This window comes from Microtus oregoni, unplaced genomic scaffold (genome assembly GCF_018167655.1).
Source record: "Microtus oregoni isolate MIOR12 unplaced genomic scaffold, Mior012 000053F_ref0000044, whole genome shotgun sequence".
Classification (NCBI taxonomy): Eukaryota; Metazoa; Chordata; class Mammalia; order Rodentia; family Cricetidae; genus Microtus; species Microtus oregoni.
Genome location: NW_024543829.1, coordinates 14,443,745 through 14,463,977, shown reverse-complemented (window position 1 = coordinate 14,463,977; position 20,233 = coordinate 14,443,745). Strand labels below are relative to the sequence as shown.

The window sequence follows — 20,233 nt, the reverse complement described above, 5'->3', positions numbered from 1 at the left end:
TTTTAATACTCAGAAGATGATATCTAACAAGACATCAAGTAAAGACAAGACCACACCTGCTTAGAGCTCTGTCCTTCCCGGAAAACCAAGGGAACTGTCGCCCTTGGTCATTTGTAGCCATACAAGATTTGGAAGCTCCAACCCATGGACAGATTTAAAGCAGTGTCCCTCCCCTGTGCTATCATCAGAATCACCTGAGGGGCTTCTTAGACCCCAGGGGGCAGCCTCAGCCAGAGTTCAGGGGATCTAGGGCAGGGCTGCAAAGGCCCCAGTTTCTAAAATGTCCCTGATACTGTGGGCCTGGGAACCACACTGGAGAACCACTGGTTTCAAGTGTTTTCCACAGACTCCCTCTGGCATTTTTGCCTAGGGTGTATTAAAATGCTTACATTCCCTTCTCTATTGTTTACTGGCTCCCTCACCAGAGACCACACATTTAGTCAAGTTCTGCCCCAGAGGAAAAGCGTTGTCCTCGGTAGACACCGTGCAGGAAAAGCACAGGCCCCATAGAAAGTCTACTTTCAGACATAATCATTTAAATAGAGCCTGCTAGGACAGGTTGCAAGATCCACGCTGTCCCGGGGATTCCAATTCCAGGTCCTTCAACAACAAGCTGTGGTCTTAGTCAAGTTATTTAACTTTGATCGGGCCTAGAATCCCAGGAATCTCTTGAGGAAATAATGAGTTCAAATTCAGCCCGGGCTTCACAATGAGTTCCAGGCCAACCTGCACTACATAGTGAGACCTTGTTTCAAAAACAATTATTTAATCTCTCTAAGTATTAGTTTTCCCATCTATAAAATAGAAATAACGATAGCTAATAGAGTTAAGACATTAACCAGGCAGTGGTGGTGCACACCTTTAATCCCAGCTGTCTCGGAAAAACAAACAAACCAAAAATCAAGCAAGCAAGCAAGCAAGCAAGAAAGAAAGAAAGAAAGAAAGAAAGAAAGAAAGAAAAAAGAAAATAAATAATTTTCTGGGCAGTGGTGGTGTAGGCCTTTAATCCCAGCACTCGGAGGCAGAGGCAGGCACCAGGGTGCTGCTTGGAAAGGCAGACGTAGCCATTACAAGTACAGAGAACCCTTTTAACTTAGTCAGCGCCAAGTGTGAGATCAGACGCTATTAGAGGGAAAACGGAGGGAAGCACACGCTATAGATACAGAGAGGGGTTTCTGTGGGACTCCAGTCTCTCAGAAAATAAAGCCAACAGTTGACAAATGGAAGCCAAACATGGTGGCACATGCCTGTGGTCCCATCACTTTGAAGGTAGAAGCGGGCATATTCTTGTGAGTTTGAGGCCAGCCTAGTGTCTAGAGTGAGTTTCAGCTTAGCTATAGCTATACAGTAATACCAGCCTCAAAAAAATATTTTTAATGAAAAAACCTTAAATACATATATAGTATAGTGAATGAAAAGTGGTATCTCACTCCTGAATTCATTCTTCAAGTGTTTGCTGAGCGTCTGGTGTGAAGTGGCAAAAGAATTCTTAAACATGCTACAAAAAGCCCAAGCCCAATGAACAAAACAAATACAATTGTTCCCAAACAAAACTGTTGATTCAGCGGCCAGTGTTCATTGAGGAAGTGTGCCATTTCTGCGAGGTACCCTTTCTGGTACTGCTGCTAGAACAAAGAACAAAAAGTCCTCGCCTTTGTGGGGCTGATATCCCAGAGGGACGAGGGAGGTACCATTAAAGAAGCAGAAATTTCCCAATGGCAAGTTGAACCCTGGCCTCAAATGTCAAATGCTAACTAATAGACCAGGGGTTTTCAACCTTCCTGATTTTAATTTAATCCTTTAATATAGTTCCTCATGATGTGGTGACCCCCCAACCATAAAATTATTTCATTGCTATTTCATAACTATAATCTTGCTACTATTATGAATCGTAATGCAAATATCTGATACGTAGGCTATCTGATATGGTATCTTCCAAAGGGTTAAGACCCACAGGTTGAGAACAACTGTACTTTCCAAGGAATTAAAATGTAAATGTTCTGTTCAACAAAAGATACCATCAGCAAAATTGGGGACTGAGGCGTGAGTTAGTAACAGAACACATACTTAGCATGCACAAGGCCATGAATTCAATCCCCAGGACCATGGCCCTCAGAAAAGCTGAACTTGGTGATGCGTGCTTGAAGTCGTGGCTCCGTGGGAGGTTATGGAAGGGGCATCACTTGAGCTCAGGAGTTTGAGTCCAGTCTGGGCAATATAGTAAGACCCATGTTGAAAGTAAACAAACCAAGCCTGGCTTGGTGACAGAGGCCTGTAATCCTAACTACAGAGGTTAGGCAAGAGGGATCATAGGTTCAAAGCTTGCCTGGACTCCTGAATGAATTCAAAGTGAGCACCAGCAATTTAGTTAGACAAGCCATGCCCACTTCCTCCCCTGTCTGCTGAGGCAGGCAGATCTTCCTTCCTGCTTACAGCCTGAGTCTCTTCTTTTTCCTTCTCCCTCTTGAAGAAGCAGCTTTAGTCTCTCCCTTCTCTCCCTTCTTTCTTTGTCTCTGTCTCTCTCTTTCTCTCTGCCTCTCTGTTCTTCTCCCCTTCTCCCTTCCCCTCAGTAACCCACTAAATAAATATCCAACTTCATTCTGCATGATATGTCTGTCTCTCACTAGCTGCATGGTTCCCTGCCTGGGATCAGCTGCCTTTGGAGACCTGCAGCATGGTCTCGTGGCATGCCCATCTGTCTGTCTCTCCTCGTGGCCTGCTGCAACCACTCAGAGAATTGTACTGTCCCTGTGTGGGACTGACTGCTCTCGGACCAGCTGTTTGCTGCCTGCTGCCACATGGCCGACTGCCGCCGCTCGGGGACCTGTGCCAGTCCCTGCCTAGTGCTGGCTGCTTTGGGGACATGCTGCCCACTGACACCACTCATGGCACCAATGTAATGATAAAATTAAAAATGCTGCAGGATCCCTGGTGGCTGCAGCAGCAGAAACGCTGTAGGTCTCCAAGCGGGGGGGGGGGGGGGGAGAGAGAGACAGAAACTGTCTCTTTGAGAGAGAGACAGAAAAGGAAGGAACTCAGGCTGCAAGCAGGAAAGATCTGCCTGCCTCAGTGGATAGGGAAGGGAGTGGGTATGGCTTGCCTCTTATTGGCAGAACAGAGGACAAAGTTAAGTTAAGGAAAAAAAATTTAGGACCAGGGAATTGAGAGGGGTGTATCTGACCTATTTTAGGTGGATCCTTCAATTGGGCTTCCTGGAACTCACAAGAATTCTTTGGGTTTGTGAAAACAGAAGTTTTAGACATATACATTGTATAAACAGTAGTATATTTATGTCAGAATGACTGTGACGTATATTTTTGAACAATGAAAAGTATTTTTAAGACTATGGAAGGCAGTGTGGGAGAGAAATTTGATAACATGTATTTGTCCTCACACCTTTATAACTTGCAGGTCTTGTATTTTTATTTTACTGAAATTTGTTTGGTGAGTTTGTCCTTTTAAACTGACAAAACCTCTCAGCTGTCAAACTGCATCAGAGATCTTTGAGAAAGATAAAATTTTATTGAGTTGCTGATTTAAAATGACAGAGAACTTACTTGGTTGGCACCTAGAGCTACCTTCAGGTTCCTCCATGGTTGCTGAAGGTCATATTTGCCTTTTGCTGTTTAGCGCAGGGCGCCTGCCAGACTCCAGAAGATCCTGTGGGCTAAGAAATCTGTAGGAAGACAGGCTTACCTTGACCTGAGCAGCTAGGCTGTCGATTCCAGTGATTCTGTCCACGTATGGAGATCTTCAGTTTAGATGAAAGGCAGCTTTACCCAGTAGTCAGCACTTGGCAGTTGGAGTGAATTGCAGATGGACATTGTTCTGTGCCCATTTGTCTTCTATCTTCTTTGGAGGAAGTAGAGTACTGCTAGGAGTAAACCTGTCTTTTTTTTGTTATGAAAAGTTTTTTTAATAATTAAATATTTAAATGCCATATTTCCCAGATCTCTGAGCAGTTGAGGGCTGTTTATCAGGTATAACTACAGTATAGAATCTTCCTGGAGGGCTGGGTCTGAGCTTGACTGTACTGGCTCTTAACAGGTAAGATTTACACTCATAAAAAGGCAGAAAGAAGAAAAAACTGCTTGCAATAGAAGGTTAATGGCAGAACTGACAATAGTAGAGAACAGCTTAATATATCTTAAATGAGGGTTGGATTAAATATAAAGTATTTTTGTAAGAGACTTAAAAGTACCTACCAGTTTAAAACATGAGATTCATTGTTTTTGTAGTCTGAAATGAGATGCAATGAACAATTATAACATTTAAGTTACATGTATGAACATACACACACAGAGTGAACAGGAATTGGGTGAAGTGGTTGCTCTTGGTGGGCCCTACCAAAGGCATGCCACTGTGCAAAATACACATGCAGCAGAGTCAGCAAGAGGAATTTAGAGACAAAACATAAGTAAATTGGGGGACCAGGCAGGGTATACCTCAGTAAAGATGGCGGGACTTGGTCACCTGACCTGGCTCTCAGTTAAGATGGTGGTAAAGTCACCTGACCTCAGTCAAAATGGCAGCAGTCACATGTTGTATGTTGAGCTGCAGGGATTTTAAGTTTAATAATAAGAGATACATAGAGGCGTGATCTGCCCTGTGGCTGACCCGCCATGCCACAAGCCACAGTAGGGAGCAAAAGGCTGGAATTGAAAACAGCCACCTCGTGAATCCAACCAATCTTGTTGGCAGCAATAGTGGTGGCAGGGACAGTTTGAGGAAACTTCTTCCATTTGCCTGTGCCCTGACAGCAGTTAGAAAGCTCCCGTAAAAGAGGAGCTGGCGGGACACCAGCAGAGTGAGGGTAGGAGCTGAAGAAGTAGGGCATTAAGGCCTGGGGTTTTAGGGCCTCTAAAAGGCATCCATCCCAGGAGGGACAGACATGGATGGCTTGCTACCCACAGCTGAAACTGTGAAAACCCATGAAAAAGGGTGACACCACAAGGCCTATAACAGGACATCGCCCCCTATTGGCGGGGTGTAAATCAGCGCAAACACCACAGGACCTGTGGGAGGGCATATCCCCCCCCCACCTCGGGTTGGGTGTTATGGCCTGGCTGGATCCCGTTGGGGCAACTCGGAAGGCAGAGAGGCCAGAGGCTGCTCCAAGCAGCCTTTGACAGTGGGGGGAGGGGGGAGGAAAGAAAATAAAAGAAAAAATAGAAAGAAAAGCTGAGGGCTGGAGAGATGACTCAGCAGTTAAGAGAATTGGCTGCTCTTCCAGAGGTCCTGAGTCCAATTCCCAGCAACCATATGGTGGCTCACAACCATCTGTAATGAGATCTGGTGACCTCTTCTGACCTGTAGGCATACATGCAGGCAGAACACTTTATACATAATAAATAAATAAATCTTTTTTTAGAAAAAAGAAAGAAAAGCTGAGGGACCCTGGGCCCCCAGTCAAATGCACCACACCGAGTGCGCAGTGCTAGCACAGGAGGACTGACCACCCCCCCCACCCCTCCTACCCCCCCACCCCCGTCAGTCCGGTCATGATTTTAGCTAAGGGAAGCAATCCAGAGATGAATGTTAGTGAAGGGCTCAACTGTCCATGGTTGGGGGCTCTTCCCCCATTTCTAGGGATTGCCAGGAGCTCACTGATCAATTCCTCAGGTTCAGAGAAATGGTTAAGCTGACCAGAATTGAAGCCGGTGGTTAATGTAATGGAAAAATTAAAAATGCTATAGGATCCCTGAGACCCAGGCAGCTGCAGCTCAGGGTTTTTAATTTTACCATTACAGAGATCCTATCTCAAAGTCAGAGGTATGAAGAGGGCAGGATATAGTTCAGTAGTCGGTCCCTAGTGCTGTTTTGTGTTGTTGTTGTTTTTAAGTTGATCTTGGCAATGTGGTACAAAACTTTAATCCCAGCACTTTGGAGGCACAACCTATGTGAGTTCAAGGACAGCCTGGTCTACTTACTAAGTTCCAGGAAAAAAAAGTGAAAGAGTAGAAGAGAATATTTGCTTTGTTAGACTCTAGAAGTTCCAGAACTTTTTAGTGCTAAGAACGTTTTACTTGGGTATAGTGGCATATGCACTTGTAATTCCACTTGACAGAAGGATCAGAAGTTCAAGGCCAGCCTTGAATACATACCAAGTTCAAGACCAGCCTGAGCCATGTGAGACTGTCTCAAAAACAAAACAAGAACTTTTAAAAGTTGAATTGAAGAACATAGATATTAGGTTATTCTTGGCAGTAATCTGAGAGTTAAGTACTTCTTTGAAACGAAAAGGGAAAGGCAGGATTTGATGATTTGACTAGACAGCAGAGCAGAGAGGGCCGAAGAATTCCAGTTAAAATGTGCACCGAGGGTGCCTGCAGAGCGACGTGCTTAGGGCAGGAGGAAGGAAGGCCTTCTAAGTGGCACAGTAAGTGCAGGCCTTTACCTTCCCCAGACCTGTGTGGAAGTCCACGTAAGACTTCAGGCTTCTCTGGTGGTTCTGGGATACTGCAGCTCTAAGTTGTCTGCAGGCAATCGGCAGTCAGGCCTGCGTCTTCAGCCCTTCTCCAGGCAGGTGCCACCAGAACTGGGAGCAGCAGCAAGAGCAGGAGCAGGGAGAGGCTCCCCCGAGGAAGGTCATTGCCAACAGAGTCCAGGGCTGTGTTTTCTTAATAGATACAACAATGGCCTAGAATCTGTGTTTACAACTCAGAAAGACCTGGATTTGAATGAGACTCTCCAGCTTCTAGCTTGTGATCTTGGTTAGCATGTGAACCTGTGTCCTTGTAAATACGCTTACTGGACTTATCTCACAAAACCAATTAGAGGACATACGGCTCATCAGGTAGCATTTGCCACTAAGAATGGCACCTGAGTTCCATCTCTGTCCCCTTAAGCTATCCTCTGACCTCCACCCATGACTGTGGCGTGACCTGTCCACCTCCATATTCACAAATCAGTAAATACAATTTTAATTCAAAAGATATTAAGCATTGTTTTTGTTATTAGTATTGCTCTGGGTCAGATTTGTCTGGCCCTACAGGGATTGGAGTGCCCTGAAGGTAAGGTTGATCTCTAGGAAAAGCTGTGGCCTATATGTCCTATGCCTTTTTTTTTTTTTTTTTATATTTTTATGGTTTATTTAACTTTATTTTATGTGCATTGGTGTGAAGTGTCAGATCCCCTGGAACTGATCTTCAGACAGTTGTGAGCTGCCATATGGGTGCTGGGAACTGAACCCGGGTCCTCTGGAAGAGCAGTCAGTGCTCTTAACCACTGAGCCATCTCTCCAGCCCCATGTCCTATGCCTTTTGAGGACTGAACTGGGCTAGCACATCTCCCACCCAAGCCTTCCCCAGTAGCATGCTCCCTGACGTTGAGGTCAGGTCACTGTGTGGTTTTTATCGTGGTCTTGTTCTCACAGCCCTGACATTAAAACAGCCTGCCAGGGTACCCTGTTAGCACAAACCAACTTGGGGACATGCTTCCGCCATCCCAATGAAGGACACTAGTCACAAGGCCTCTCCAACGATGTTCAGTCATGTAAAGCAGCTCTTCTTTTGAGCCTTGGCTAAGAGCTGGTTCCTCCAAAAGTGAGCTAGAAACTAAGTAGCCAGCTTCGGATGGGAAGCCTCTGCCTGACTTGGGAGCTGGTGGCCTTGACTTGCATTGAGCCATGATCATCTCTTCTTTAAATGTGAAGAAACTGAGATGCAGATAGAACTGGGACTTGATCCCCGGGTCAGCACACCCAGAATTTCAGGGAAAGGGACCTGCTCATGTCACTAGAGCAGGGGTGCAGAGGAGGTTGGCACTCTAGGAGTTTGGACTGGAAGCTTGGTACCCACTTGCCTCCCAGCCAGCCAGCTTGTCCCAGCTGTTGGAAGTCAGCAAGGAAGAGAGCAGCCAACCCCCTGGGACTAGCTCAGACCCTGCCAACTAAACTTTCTTCATCACAGTTGACTGCCCTGGACTCCACCCTCCATATGGTTCTTGCTCAAAGCCAGCCTGAACCCGAGTGCCTGTATTTCTCCCCAGAGGTCTTCTCGCTAGCCCAGAGCTATGGCCTGCAAGGATCCCTCCAGGATCCGATAGATTTGTGCAGACTCTTGTTGGCTCACACCTTTAATCCCAGGCTTTAGGCCATCCTGGTCTACACAGTGAATTCCAGGATAGCTAGACAGCTAGGACTACACAGAGAAACACCTGTCTTGCGGGGGGAGAGGAGGAGGTGTTTCTGGCACAAGCATGATCAGTAATTCAAATGTAAGTCCGGTTCTTGGAATCCCAGAGGTACTGACAACAGACTGCAGAAAAGATTCAAGGGCCAGATTTTCTTTTTTCTTTTTCCATGATATTTATTGAGCTCTACATTTTTCTCTGCTCCCCTCCCCCCTTCAGCCCTCCCCTAAGGTCCCCATGTTCCCAATTTACTCAGGAGATCTTGTCTTTTTCTACTTTCTACTTTCCACGTAGATTAGATCTATGTAAGTCTCTGTTAGTGTCCGCATTGTTGTCTGAGTTCTCTGGGATTGAGGTTTGTAGGTTGGCTTTCTTTGCTTTATGTTTAAAAACCACCTATGAGTGAGTACATGTGATAATTGTCTTCTGGGTTACCTCACTCAAAATAATGTTTTCTAGCTCCACCCATTTTCCTGCAAAATTCAAGCTGTCGTTATTTTTTTCTGCTGTGTAGTACTCCATTGTGTAAATGTACCACTTTTTTTTTATTCATTTTTCGATCGAGGGGCATTTATGTTGTTTCCAGGTTCTGGCTATGACAAACAAAGCTGCTATGAACATAGTTGAGCACATGTCCTTGTGGCATGATTGAGCATCCTTTGGATATATACCCAAAAGTGGTATTACTGGGTCTTGAGGAAGGTTCTTTCCTAATTTTCTTTGAAATCACCACACTGACATCCAAAGGGGTTGTACCAGCTTGCATTCCCACCAGCAATGCAGAAGTGTTTCCCTTACCCCACAACCTCTCCAGCATAAGTTGTCATCAGTGTTTATGATCTTGGTCATTCTTATTATTTATTTATTTATTTATTTATTTATTTATTTATTTATTTATTATGCATACAATATTCTTCCTGCGTGTATTTCTGAAGGCCAGAAGAGGGTACCAGACCTCATTACAGATGGTTGTGAGCCACCATGTGGTTGCTGGGAATTGAACTCAGGACCTTTGGAAGAACGCAGAGTTGTTTTGATTTGCATTTCTCTGATGACTAAGGATGTTGAACATTTCCTTAAGTGTCTTTCAGCCAATTTAGATTCCTCTGTTTAGAGTTCTCTGTTTAGGTCTGTACTCCATATTATTATTGGATTATGTGATCTTTTGGTGTCAAGAGCCAGATTTTATGCTCAGCACTGTGTCTGTGAGCAACAGATAAGCTCATACTCCCAGGGACTTTGCTCCTGACCAGGCGACAGGCACACATTCTTGATCCACAGTCGAAAGCTCTGCTCTTTGGTCACAAATTCTCCTATGCTAAAACTGTTCAAGTGTTTCCTCTTAGAATAGCAAAGCCATCTTGAAAAGAGCAGCAAATTCCTGAAGTAGATAAGAACTGGTAAGAGAAGAGGGAAGGGAAACTGCAGCCAGGATGTGAAATAGATAAATAATAAATTTATATTTATATATGTATACATATATGTATCCATGTATATATACGTGTGTGTGTGAATCATTGTCTCTCTGGCTGTCAGGCCAATAGTTGCAGCAGCTAGCTGTACAGCAGGGAGGGTGTGGGGTTAATACTTTGCATTTTTTTTAAAAATTTATTTGTACTTAAATAGAACCTGAGATTGATTAAACACAATAAAAGCAATAAAGGAGGCTAATGATCTAATCAAGAATAGCCTCTCAGACTAGAGTGATGGCTCAGTGGTTAAGAGCATTCACAGTTTTTCTAGAAGACCCGGCTTCGGTTCTCAGCAGCCAAGGTTCACTACCATAACACTGATATTAGCACACACACCTGTACTCACACACGCAGAGCTACACACAGACACACATAACTAAAATTAACTTTTTTTTTTTTTTTTTTTTTTTTTTTTGGTTTTTCGAGACAGGGTTTCTCTGTGGTTTTAGAGCCTGTCCTGGAACTAGCTCTTGTAGACCAGGCTGGTCTCGAACTCACAGAGATCCACCTGCCTCTGGTTGCTGGGATTAAAGGCATGTGCCACCACCGCCCAGCTAAAATTAACTAAATCTTAAAAAATAAAGTCACCGGGTATGATGACACACCTCCTTAATCCCAGCACTCAGGAGGCAGAGGCAGGTGGATCTCTGTGAGTTTGAGGCCAGCCTGGTCTTCAAAGCTAGTTCCAGGATAGCCAAGACTGTTACACAGAGAAATCCTGTCTTGAAAAACTGAACTAAAACAAACAAGCAAAACCTCTGACAGAAAGCTGGAGCCAGTTCTGAGGTAGAGACAAGTCTGGGTTAGGGAGAGCATTTTGCTAACATTCCAGAGAGGTGCTCAGTATCTGCTTGGAGCCTCTGGGAAGCAGAGCATGCAATGGGGAGAAATGCAGAGGTAGCCTCTAGAATGAGCAGTTGTGATGATGATTGCACCGTGTTTTCAGTATACTAAAACACTGACTTACACATTTGTCATGGGTTGATTTTATGGTATTTTAATTACATCACAATATAACGACTAATAAAGATATGCATCAACTATAACTATCAACATGAGCCCTAGGATTCAGGTTAAAGGTAGAGGCATTTGTCATGTTTGGAAGCTTTAAGACATCACCCAAGATTTTCCTGCGGCGAGACTCAGCCCAGTTCTCTCCTGAAGTCATTTGCTTTTGGCCGCTAGGGTGCTTGGCCATCCAGGAGCAGAGAGAGCAGCAGGGACAGGGTGCTCCCATCTCCCCTTCTGAGCTGGCCCTTCCCCCTGGGTATTCCTGGTGAAGCCAGCGCCTTCTCCCTCTGCAGTGGATCTTCACTAACCCCAGACTTTTTGTCTTCTCCCTCCCATCTATAATGGATTAATTAAAAATGCTGCAGGATCCCTGGACCCCTTTGCAGCTGCAGTGGCAGAAACGCTGCAGATCCCCAAGCAATGGCAGTGAGCCATGTGGCAGCAGACAGCAAACAGCAAGTCCTGAGAGCAGCCAGTTCCAGGCAGGGACAGCACAGTTACTCAAGTGGCTGCAGCAGGCCACGAGGAGAGAGACAGACAGGCATGTCACGAGACCACGCTGTAGGTCTCCGAAGGCGGCTTGTCATGGGTAGGGAACCACGCGGCGAGCAAGAGACAGACGGATAGGCACACCATGCAGAGCGAGGTTGGATATTTATTTAGTGGGTTATGGAGGGGAAAGGGAGAAAGGGAGAAGAGCATAGAGTCAGAGAGAAAAAGAGAGAGAGAAGGAGAGACAGAAGGAGGAAGGGGAGAAGTGGGGAGAGGGAGAAGCTGCCTCTTTGAGAGGGAGATGGAAAAGGAAGGAACTCAAGCTGGAAGCTGAAGATCAGCCTGTCTATGGGGGGGGGGTCTGTGGAGGGGAATGGGTATGGCTTATCTCTTATAGAGACAGACCATTATTACACCATCCAGATGTCTGAAGTGGGCTCACTCATTGCCCTCACTCTTATTTTTGTTTTTAATTTTTTATCTCAGGTTATGAGAAACCATGGGCATCTTCTGGATTTTGATGCTTCATGTAGTTTCCCAGCACCGATGAGGGCCTAAGCGCACGCGCCCTCCTGTGGTCCTTGCAGCACTGCTGCTTCCTACTCTGGCCTCAGTTTTTCCCAGCTAATAGTGGAGGCAGCTTTCTCTCTTCCCCAGAGGAAGTTAAAGCTCTAAGATACACATGAGAAAGAACATAAAGGAGCCCAGAAACTAATGTAAAAATTAACTCTAGTATTTCTACTCTGTCTTCTTATTATTTTTAGATATGGTCTCGAAGTAGCTCTGGCTGTCTTGGAACTCTCTATGTAGACCAGGCTGGTGCTGGCCTTGAACTCACAGAGCTATAGCTGCCTCTGCTTCTCCAGTGCTGGGATATAAGGCATGCAGTTGGCTTCTTCCTTCTTTTAGAAGCAGCAGCGTGACCTGTGAAAAGACTCAGCCTTTGGTGTCACACAAACTCACACATTATGTATGCACTTTAGTGAGCTTTCTCCTTTGGGATCAGACCCTCAGGTACAAAAGGAAGTAACAAACCCCAATGTCTTATGGTGTTACGGGATGACATTTAATGAAGGTAGTTAAATACGATGTGTAGTGCCCACGGTGGAGCAGAGTGCTCTGCACAGTCTAAGGCAAGGGCACTACAAACAGTATTCTCCATAAAGTCCTTTCTCTGCAGTAAATACTGGTTCTCAAGCGGATCCTCTTGCCAGTGTGGAGACCCTCTGATTCAAGAAATGGAGATTTAGAGAAATACCCCAAAGCAAAACTAAAACAATTTAAAATAGGAAAAAGAAAGCTAAAGCCAGGGCTGGAGAGATGGCTCAGTGATCAAGAGCATTGCCTGCTATTCCAAAGGTCCTGAGTTCAATTCCCGGCAACCACATGGTGGCTTACAACCATCTGTAAAGAGGTCTGGTGCCCTCTTCTGGCCTTCAGGCATACACACAGACAGAATATTGTATACATAATAAATAAATAAAATAAATATTTAAAAAAAAAGAAGAAGAAAGCTAAAGCCAAAGGGCACTGTCAGAAACAGACAGGGGGCCCAGCTCCACTGTAGTGGAGGATTTTGGCACTCTGCCTGGCACACGGCTAGCGCCCAGCAGTGCTAGCTCCCTTCTCTTCCTGTTCCCCTTCATCCCTGAGCAGAGTATGGGCATGGCCAATCGAATGGTTTCTCCCTGAGGTTGGCCAGCAGGAAGAGTGAGACAGGCACCTGCAGTGGCCACCATTAGCAGATACGTGTTCTCTGACCTTCACAAGTGCAGAATTGCCCACTCCTGCCCCCAATCTACCTTCCATGTCCCAGAGCAGAGGTGCCTGTTGCTGCTCTGGCCATTTGATAGCTTATTAAATCTCAGCACCACTTGCCAAGACCCCTTTAAACTTCTTGGCTGTTCCTTTTTGCCTCCTCTGATCAGCAGTACTTATTCAGAACTAAATGGCCCTACTGCAGAATGAGGATTTACTGCTTAAGAATATGAAAAGAAATCTTGGCTGCACTATAATTGCACCCTCTCTTTGCTGCCTCCACCCCACTCTGCCCATGCTCCATTGATTGGTGCCACTGAGACTGACCTGGGAGCTGCCCTTGGAGCAGTGTGCTCAGTGAGGCGACTGAAGAGGAGCTTGCTTCTCGGTGCTGCAGCTCCGAGGAGAACAGAGGCCTAGGAATGACCTGTTTGTGCTTAATCTTCATCTCTGTCAGCTTGGTTTTCATTCCCTCAAGGGCACATACATGTAGCACACTCTGGTTTCTCAGATTCTCTCCCTCTTTCCCCTCAGGATCGTGCTCATGGATGATGCTATGGACTGCTTGATGTCTTTTTCAGATTTCCTTTTTGCTTTCCAGATCCAGTTTTATTATTCAGGTGAGAATGTTCCAGGCCCCATGTGTCTTTTGTCAGGGACCATGTCTCTGTTTCTCACCCTGTTATCTTTTCCATATGTGCCCGGCACACATATTTCCCTTCCCCACTTCCTTAGGAGTACGACCCACTAACAGGATGTCTGGTTTATACTGGTGGTCACAATACTGTGTGCCACACCTACTTTCTCAGTCTTCTGAAGATACTGACAAATACTTCTTCCAGTCACACACACACACACACACACCGTTTAAGTGATAAGAGCAGTAAGGATATCAATAGCATTCACTTATTAAAAACTTACTGCCTCCCAGGTGCAGCACTAAGGACTTTAATCTGCTCACAAGTCCTAAGAGATGAGCTTGCAGAGGTTAGACCTCAGACCTGCCCTGACCTTTGGCCTCGCTTAGGGGCCACATTCTGTTTACGTGATTGCAGCCCAAGGGCTATTCAGGCAGGAGCTAGACCCTGGGGTCAGGCTGACTGCCCCCAGCTGCCGCAGCAGTCACGTCCCACCTTAAGGAAAAGCAGCCATGTTTGGGAGAATTCCTCTCCTCTAACAGGCTCACACAGAGGAAAGAGGAGGGGAGGGGGGGAAAACAGGCCGTAAGTCACTGTTTACTACAATGTGTGATTGCAAAGCTTGGAAGACAGCAGCAAACGATTACTAAATTAGCAGTTTGTCTGCTCCTCTCTTCCCAAGGGTAGAGTACACTAAAAGCAGCCTTGTCCAGGCAGTAACAAAACCACTTCCTGCAGCCTCCAATGTGCTTTCAGGAAGTAGATGGCCTCGTGAGACAGGGCTCCTCACTGAAAATGTGCATGTATTAGTCACTGGGGGCATGACCCCTGCCATTGTTCAAAGTGCTTACACTCCAGCAAGGAGACAGTGGGGGTCCCATCTAGTCTAGGAGTGCTGCGTCTCCTGAAGTCTCCTGAGCGCAGCAGTCACTCACTCCAGCTGTTTTGCCAACTGCACCGAGGCTGGACACAACTGAGCTATCAGAGAAGGTGGAACATGGGGAAGAAATGAAATATGACCTCCTTGCCTAAACTGTCCCTTCCTACCCCTATGGTACTAGAATTTCTGGACAGTGTGGCTGCCATCTATCAGGACTTGCTGTCGGGGAAGAACCCCAACACAGTGATTGTGCCAACGTCATCCAGTGGGCAGCACCGTCAGCGGCCTGCCTTGGGTGACGCTGGTGTGCTGGATGGGGTGGAGGCCTCACTCTTCTACCAGCGCCTGGAGAACCTGTGTGACCGGCACAAGTACAGGTGGGACATGGGCCCTGGGGGTCAGGCCACTGGTCTGGAACAAGTCTCTAGAAACATATTTTGATTGGCTCAGGGTTTCCCAGGCCCAGGACGGTCGTGATTTAAAGATAGGGCCATTTGTTCCCAAAGCAGGTGGCTCGCTTACAAAGAAGCATTTTCACCGGGGAGAAACAGCTGTAGGTGACTTGCTTACCAGGGAAGACAAGCCTTGACTTTTTGAAAAGAACAAATTCACTGTTCCAAACTTCCTACAGAAAGGGAAGTGCAAAGGCCCCTTAGAGATACAGCCTCCAGGCAAGGAGCTGTCACCAGCCTCTTCTCTTCCCTCTCTTCCAGGTCCCCTGTAAAAGCGTTGGTTATGGGGTTGGGTATGGCAGAGCACATACCTAGCATGATCTGTCTCTAACCCCACCAACTAAATAGCACTAAGCACACCAGCCCTGTCTGCAGTCTGGGCCATGCTCCTCCCAGCCTTGAGTGTCCTGGAGGTGTTGATGAAAAATGGCCCTTAGACTTGAACCTGGCCTCTGAACTTTCCCTTCCAGCTGCCCACCCTCAGCGCTTGTCAAAGAGATCCTGAGTAATGTCCAGAGGCTGACTTTCTATGGCTTCCTTGTGGCCCTCTCAAAACATCATGGAATCAACCAGACGCTGGGTAAGCAGAGCTCATGTGACCTCTGTGCTCCTCCCAACACTGTGGGAGACAGCTGGTCACCATGGAAGACATGGCCCTGCAAGGGTAGGACACTGCCTCTGATTCTCAAGCCTAGGAGCTGCGGTGTGCATAATCCCAAACTGCCAGCCCGGAGGTCCCTCACATTCCATGTGACTGACAGTTCTGCCCTGCCCCAACAGGAGCGAGCTGTTCTGCTCCCTGGCATAGGTCTGCCCAGCCCCTCCCTAGAGAATTCCTGGTTCTGCTCTAGGGAGTGGCCTGCAGGTTGGGCAGATGCAGGGCTATTTACCCGGTGGCTCTGGAGATTAAATATCAAAGTGACCTGAATTCAGTTTAGAAATAGGGCAAAGCTGTGTCTGGGAGGTGTTTTTTTCCCAGGTGGGAAAAAAGAAATCTGGTAAATCTGAGAAAAGACAAAGGAAAAAAAAAGTGGAGATCGGCCCAGTTTCCCTGCCTGTGGTCTTTACTCTCACTGGCCGGCCTCCACCCACTGCACTTCCCCCCCCCCCCCCCATGCACAGCCAGTCCTCTCCCAGGGAGAGACCATCAAGTCACTCTTGCTGGAGGTTTGTTGGTTTTTGTTATTTTGAAACAGGGTCTTACTGTACAGCTCTGTATAGCCTGGTCTGTACTAAGTAGACCAGGCCGACCTTGAACCACCCGACTCTGCTCCCCAAGTGCTAGGACTAAAGATGTGCGCCATGAAGCCCAGATCCTGCTGGATTTTAAAGGATTTATGATTCCATCTTCGCTCAAAAGAATCTCCTTGTGTGATTAGATCCAGGTTCCTGAGTCTCAGAGAGACACAAGGCATTCCTCCTCCTTGTAGTAGTTGAGGGGATGGGACCGAGAAGAACAATTAACGTCTGCTAAACACCCAACACAATGGGCCACAAGCTATGCTGGAACCTTTATGCTTATTTCTGTATATACACACCTGCCAGAGTTCTAGAGGAGACAGGCAAGCTAAGCGTGCATGCTACCTAGAAGTTTAGTTACTGAGTCGGGGGTGGGAGGACTACTCAACTAAGTAAGATTCCTAACCAAGGTCACCAGTTAGCTGGACTGCAGCTAGAAGAGAGGCCAATTGGAAACCAGATTCAAGAGCCAGTGGCGACTCACAGTCTTTTCTACCAGTGACAGCTGCTAAGAGGAAAAGAAAAGGCTAGTTAGCAATGATCACAACCTGCACTCATCCCATGCCCTCTCTGCTCTTCAAAAAGAACCTTCAAAACTGGGTAGTGGTGGCGCACACCTTTAATCCCAGCACTGGTCAGACAGAGGCAGGCGGATCTCTATAAATTCAAGGCCAGCCAGGTAGGTCTATAGAGTGAGTTTCAGGACAGCCAAGGCTACAGAGAGAAACTCTGTCAAAAAAAAAAAAAAAAAAAAGAGTTGGGCGGTGGTGGCACACATCCTAGCACTTGGGAGGCAGATGCAAGTGGATCTCAGTGAGTTCAATGCCAGCCTGGGTTACAGAGTGAGTTTCAGGACAGCCAAGACACAAAGAAACCCTGTCAAAAACACAAACTAAATAAAAACTTTCAGTTCAATCTCCAGTTCTGAGGGATAAAAAGAACCTCACACCATTTCTTTCTAAGTACTAATTCATGACTAAATATATAGAATAGGCAGCAATAGAAGACAGTATGTGTTAAAAATAGGAACTTGGAAATACCCTGCTTGAAACAGTTTGTAGAAGAGATCCCCTTGTCCCCAGAACACCCCATAAAATAATATGAGGCATAACCTGAAGGAGTCAGAAGTGGGCCCAGAGCTGGATCCTTGAGTCTCCCAGAAGCCCAGCACCGCTGTCCGGCCTGACTCAACTACTAAGCCCTGCTCCTCCAGCCTGACTCAACTACTAAGCCCTGCTCCTCCAGCCTGACTCAGCTACTAAGCCCTGCTCCTCCAGCCTGACTCAGCTACTAAGCCCTGTTCCTCCAGCAGCTGTTGGTGAGGTCTCCTCCCTGCACATCTCAGTCCCACCTTCCTGCTATCGAGTGGGTGCTGCTATTTTTCCCAGAAAAATAGGAAAAAAATCTGATTATTCTGAAAAAGAACAAAAAGAAAACTTAGTGGAGAAACACCCAAGACACTCCATACACTTCCCAATAGCATCACCAGCCTATTCCTTTATGGCCATGGAAACCAATCCAGACCTCAGGTGGGACTGATTTCCTCATTAGAAGCAGCCATTTCCCACTAGAAGCACATATCCCACATATTCGGATGGGATCAAGAGGAGGACAATTCCATACACTGGCTTTTTTCTACCCTTTGGATTTAGCTTAGGTCATAATCTTTCCAGCTCAGCACCTGGGGCCTCAAGAACCAAGCTGGTCACAAAGCACATCCAGTCTTGGAAGGAGACTGTTTGAGGATATCTCCTTAGCTGCCACTTTTTTTTTTTTTTCCCATTTGTTTTTCAAGACAGTTTCTCTGTGAAAGTCATGTCTGTCCTGGAACTGACCAGGCTGGCCTCAAACTCACAGAGATTTGCCTCCCCAGTGCTGGGATTTAAAAAAGGCATGCGCCACCACCGCCTGGCACTTATGTATATGTGTGCTCTATCTGCATGTACTTTATGATGGAAATGAGCATCAGACTTCACTAGAGATGGTTGTGAGCCACCATTGGTTGCTGAGCATTGAACTCTTAATCACCGAGCCATCTCTCCAGCCCCTTAACTGTCACTCTTGCCCCAAGTAAGGAAGGGAAAGTAGTGAGACTAAATTTATAAAGCGGCACCTAAGACTTCCTGTTCCACATGGACTAACTTTCCTGGACAAAGAGTTGTCAGACATGAAGGCAAGGGACAGAATTCTGCTTCCTTAGAGGGCCCTTCCGTTGTTTTATGACTTCACCCCCAAATCCCCGTCTTCTAGGAGCTTTGCCTGACAAAGGAGACTTGATGCATGACCCAGCCATGGATGAGGAGCTGGACCGGCTGTAAGTGTCAACTGGGAAGATGCTGCCCTCTTGTGGAAGCCAAATCAGTTAGAGGTGACTGTGCCCCACTGTAGGGCACACAGCACTTATTTTTAACATCCCATCTTGGTCAGGGATAAGTTTTTGGGGGTCTGCTCAAGTGCAACAGTTAAATGTGGAGGTCCTGGTCTCTGAATGGGAGACTCATCACAACACCCTCTGGGCTTCTTTCCTTCTTCAGGCTGGTCCAGGTCCCAGGCCTGGTCAACTCCATCACTGCCACTTCTGAGGCCAGCTGCCTGCCTTCCCGCACCCCTCCCCGGGTTGGTTCCCCATGGAAACCCCTCCATCGCTCCCGCAAATTGGATGCAGAGAGCGATGGCTCCACTGAAGAGACAGATGAGTCTGAGACTTGAATCTGAAGGGTCCCATCTGTGGCTTGTACCTTGCTCCACCCTGCTCTTGCTGCCCTCACCAGACTTCTCCAGTACCACTGTGCCGCCCTCTGCTGGAGAGAAGAGCAAATAACAGTCCTGCAGCCACTAGATCAGTGATCCCAGAAATCCCGTAACTCATGCTCTCAGCTTTTGACAACCTGTTGGGCCCTAAACTGAATATTGTACCAAGGCCACTTCAACTTTGGGGAGGGCATTGGCTTTTGCCTTTTGTTGGCAGTGCTGCTTATGCTTTAAGTACAGTGTCTTTTCAGCCAGCCATGATCCTCCTAGTAAGGGTCATTTTTCACAACTCTCGTAAGAACACAAATTGCTAACACTGGGTTTTCATGGTCAAGGGTGACTCCTGAGAGCATGTGCTGGGAAGACATATCAACTGTGGCCTTCTGCTGGAGAAATCAGCCACTAGCTGGAGTAAGAGGGAGGATGGGCAAGAATTTCACTTTCAAAATCGGCTTCAAGTTTGTATCAAATAGTCCAATCTCTGAAATGAATAAAGTCCCTGTCTCTGGTAAGCAATGAGTCTACAGCCGGCAGGCTACAGGGAGGGGAACGGCAAGTGTGACTTGGGTGCTTTTTCTGATGGGATGGGAGGTGGAGCCAGGGGCCATTCCAGCATGGAGACCTGCCTCAGTTGACAGAGGACCTGGCCCTCATACAGATGAGGGCAGCCTTCAAAGCCCTCAGCAACACCTCAGGGTGCTCAGTGAGTTCTCACTACCTGGGAGTCCTTGTTCACAAGCTGCAGAACCTTTTCACCAGGGCTTCATTAACCTCCCTGGTCAGGGCAGTATTGCAGATATGCACAAAGCAGGTTTGGAGCAGAGGCTGGAAAAGTGAATAGGTGATCTTCATCTCTCTCGAATGAGGTAGATTGTCCACAAAATAAAATTCATGCAGGCTGCCTGCCACAAGTAAGGCCAATGTCATCACTTACTGTACAAATAACTTTCCTCCAATCCTTCCTAACAAGACCCGCCGGTGGACAATTACAAGTGGCTTCCAAAAAGCTCCGCGGTGCCAAGCATCTGAGTGAGCCTGTGAGAGGTTTCTCAAATTCTGATGTGTACCAGACACAGGGAAACTTGGGACAGTGACAGTTGCCAAGTTGGAGTCCTACTGTACCAATGTGGGGTTAGAAACAAAAATCTGTATTTCACCAACATCTCACATGATCCCAAAGCACTGGAAATGACTGGCTTAGAACTCATGGCTCCCTTCACCTCTCCTTCCTAACCTCATTGCCCACAGTGGTTTGTAGCTGTACTGTGCTGAGCAGTCCCAAGGACAAAGTAACCCTATAAGAAAAGGGTTGACACACAGCATCTCTAACTTTTCCAGTCTGCATTTTAGTGCATGCCCGTCATTCCAGCACCAGAGCCAAGACAGGAGGATTGCGAGTATAAGGCC

At 46.7% G+C, this 20,233-nt stretch overlaps 1 protein-coding gene across 1 annotated transcript in view; it reads left to right on the top strand.

Moving 5' to 3' along the window:
• Positions 1-19,677, top strand: part of CUNH11orf49 (chromosome unknown C11orf49 homolog) — a 182,825-nt gene extending 163,148 nt beyond the window's left edge. The window contains exons 5-9 of the mRNA XM_041637475.1: positions 13,401-13,486; positions 14,566-14,761; positions 15,307-15,416; positions 18,326-18,389; positions 18,610-19,677. Of these exons, the coding sequence (XP_041493409.1) occupies positions 13,401-13,486; positions 14,566-14,761; positions 15,307-15,416; positions 18,326-18,389; positions 18,610-18,784 (631 nt within the window). The 3' untranslated portion in view covers positions 18,785-19,677. The remainder of the gene's footprint in view (positions 1-13,400; positions 13,487-14,565; positions 14,762-15,306; positions 15,417-18,325; positions 18,390-18,609) is intronic.
• Positions 19,678-20,233: the final 556 nt, after the last annotated feature.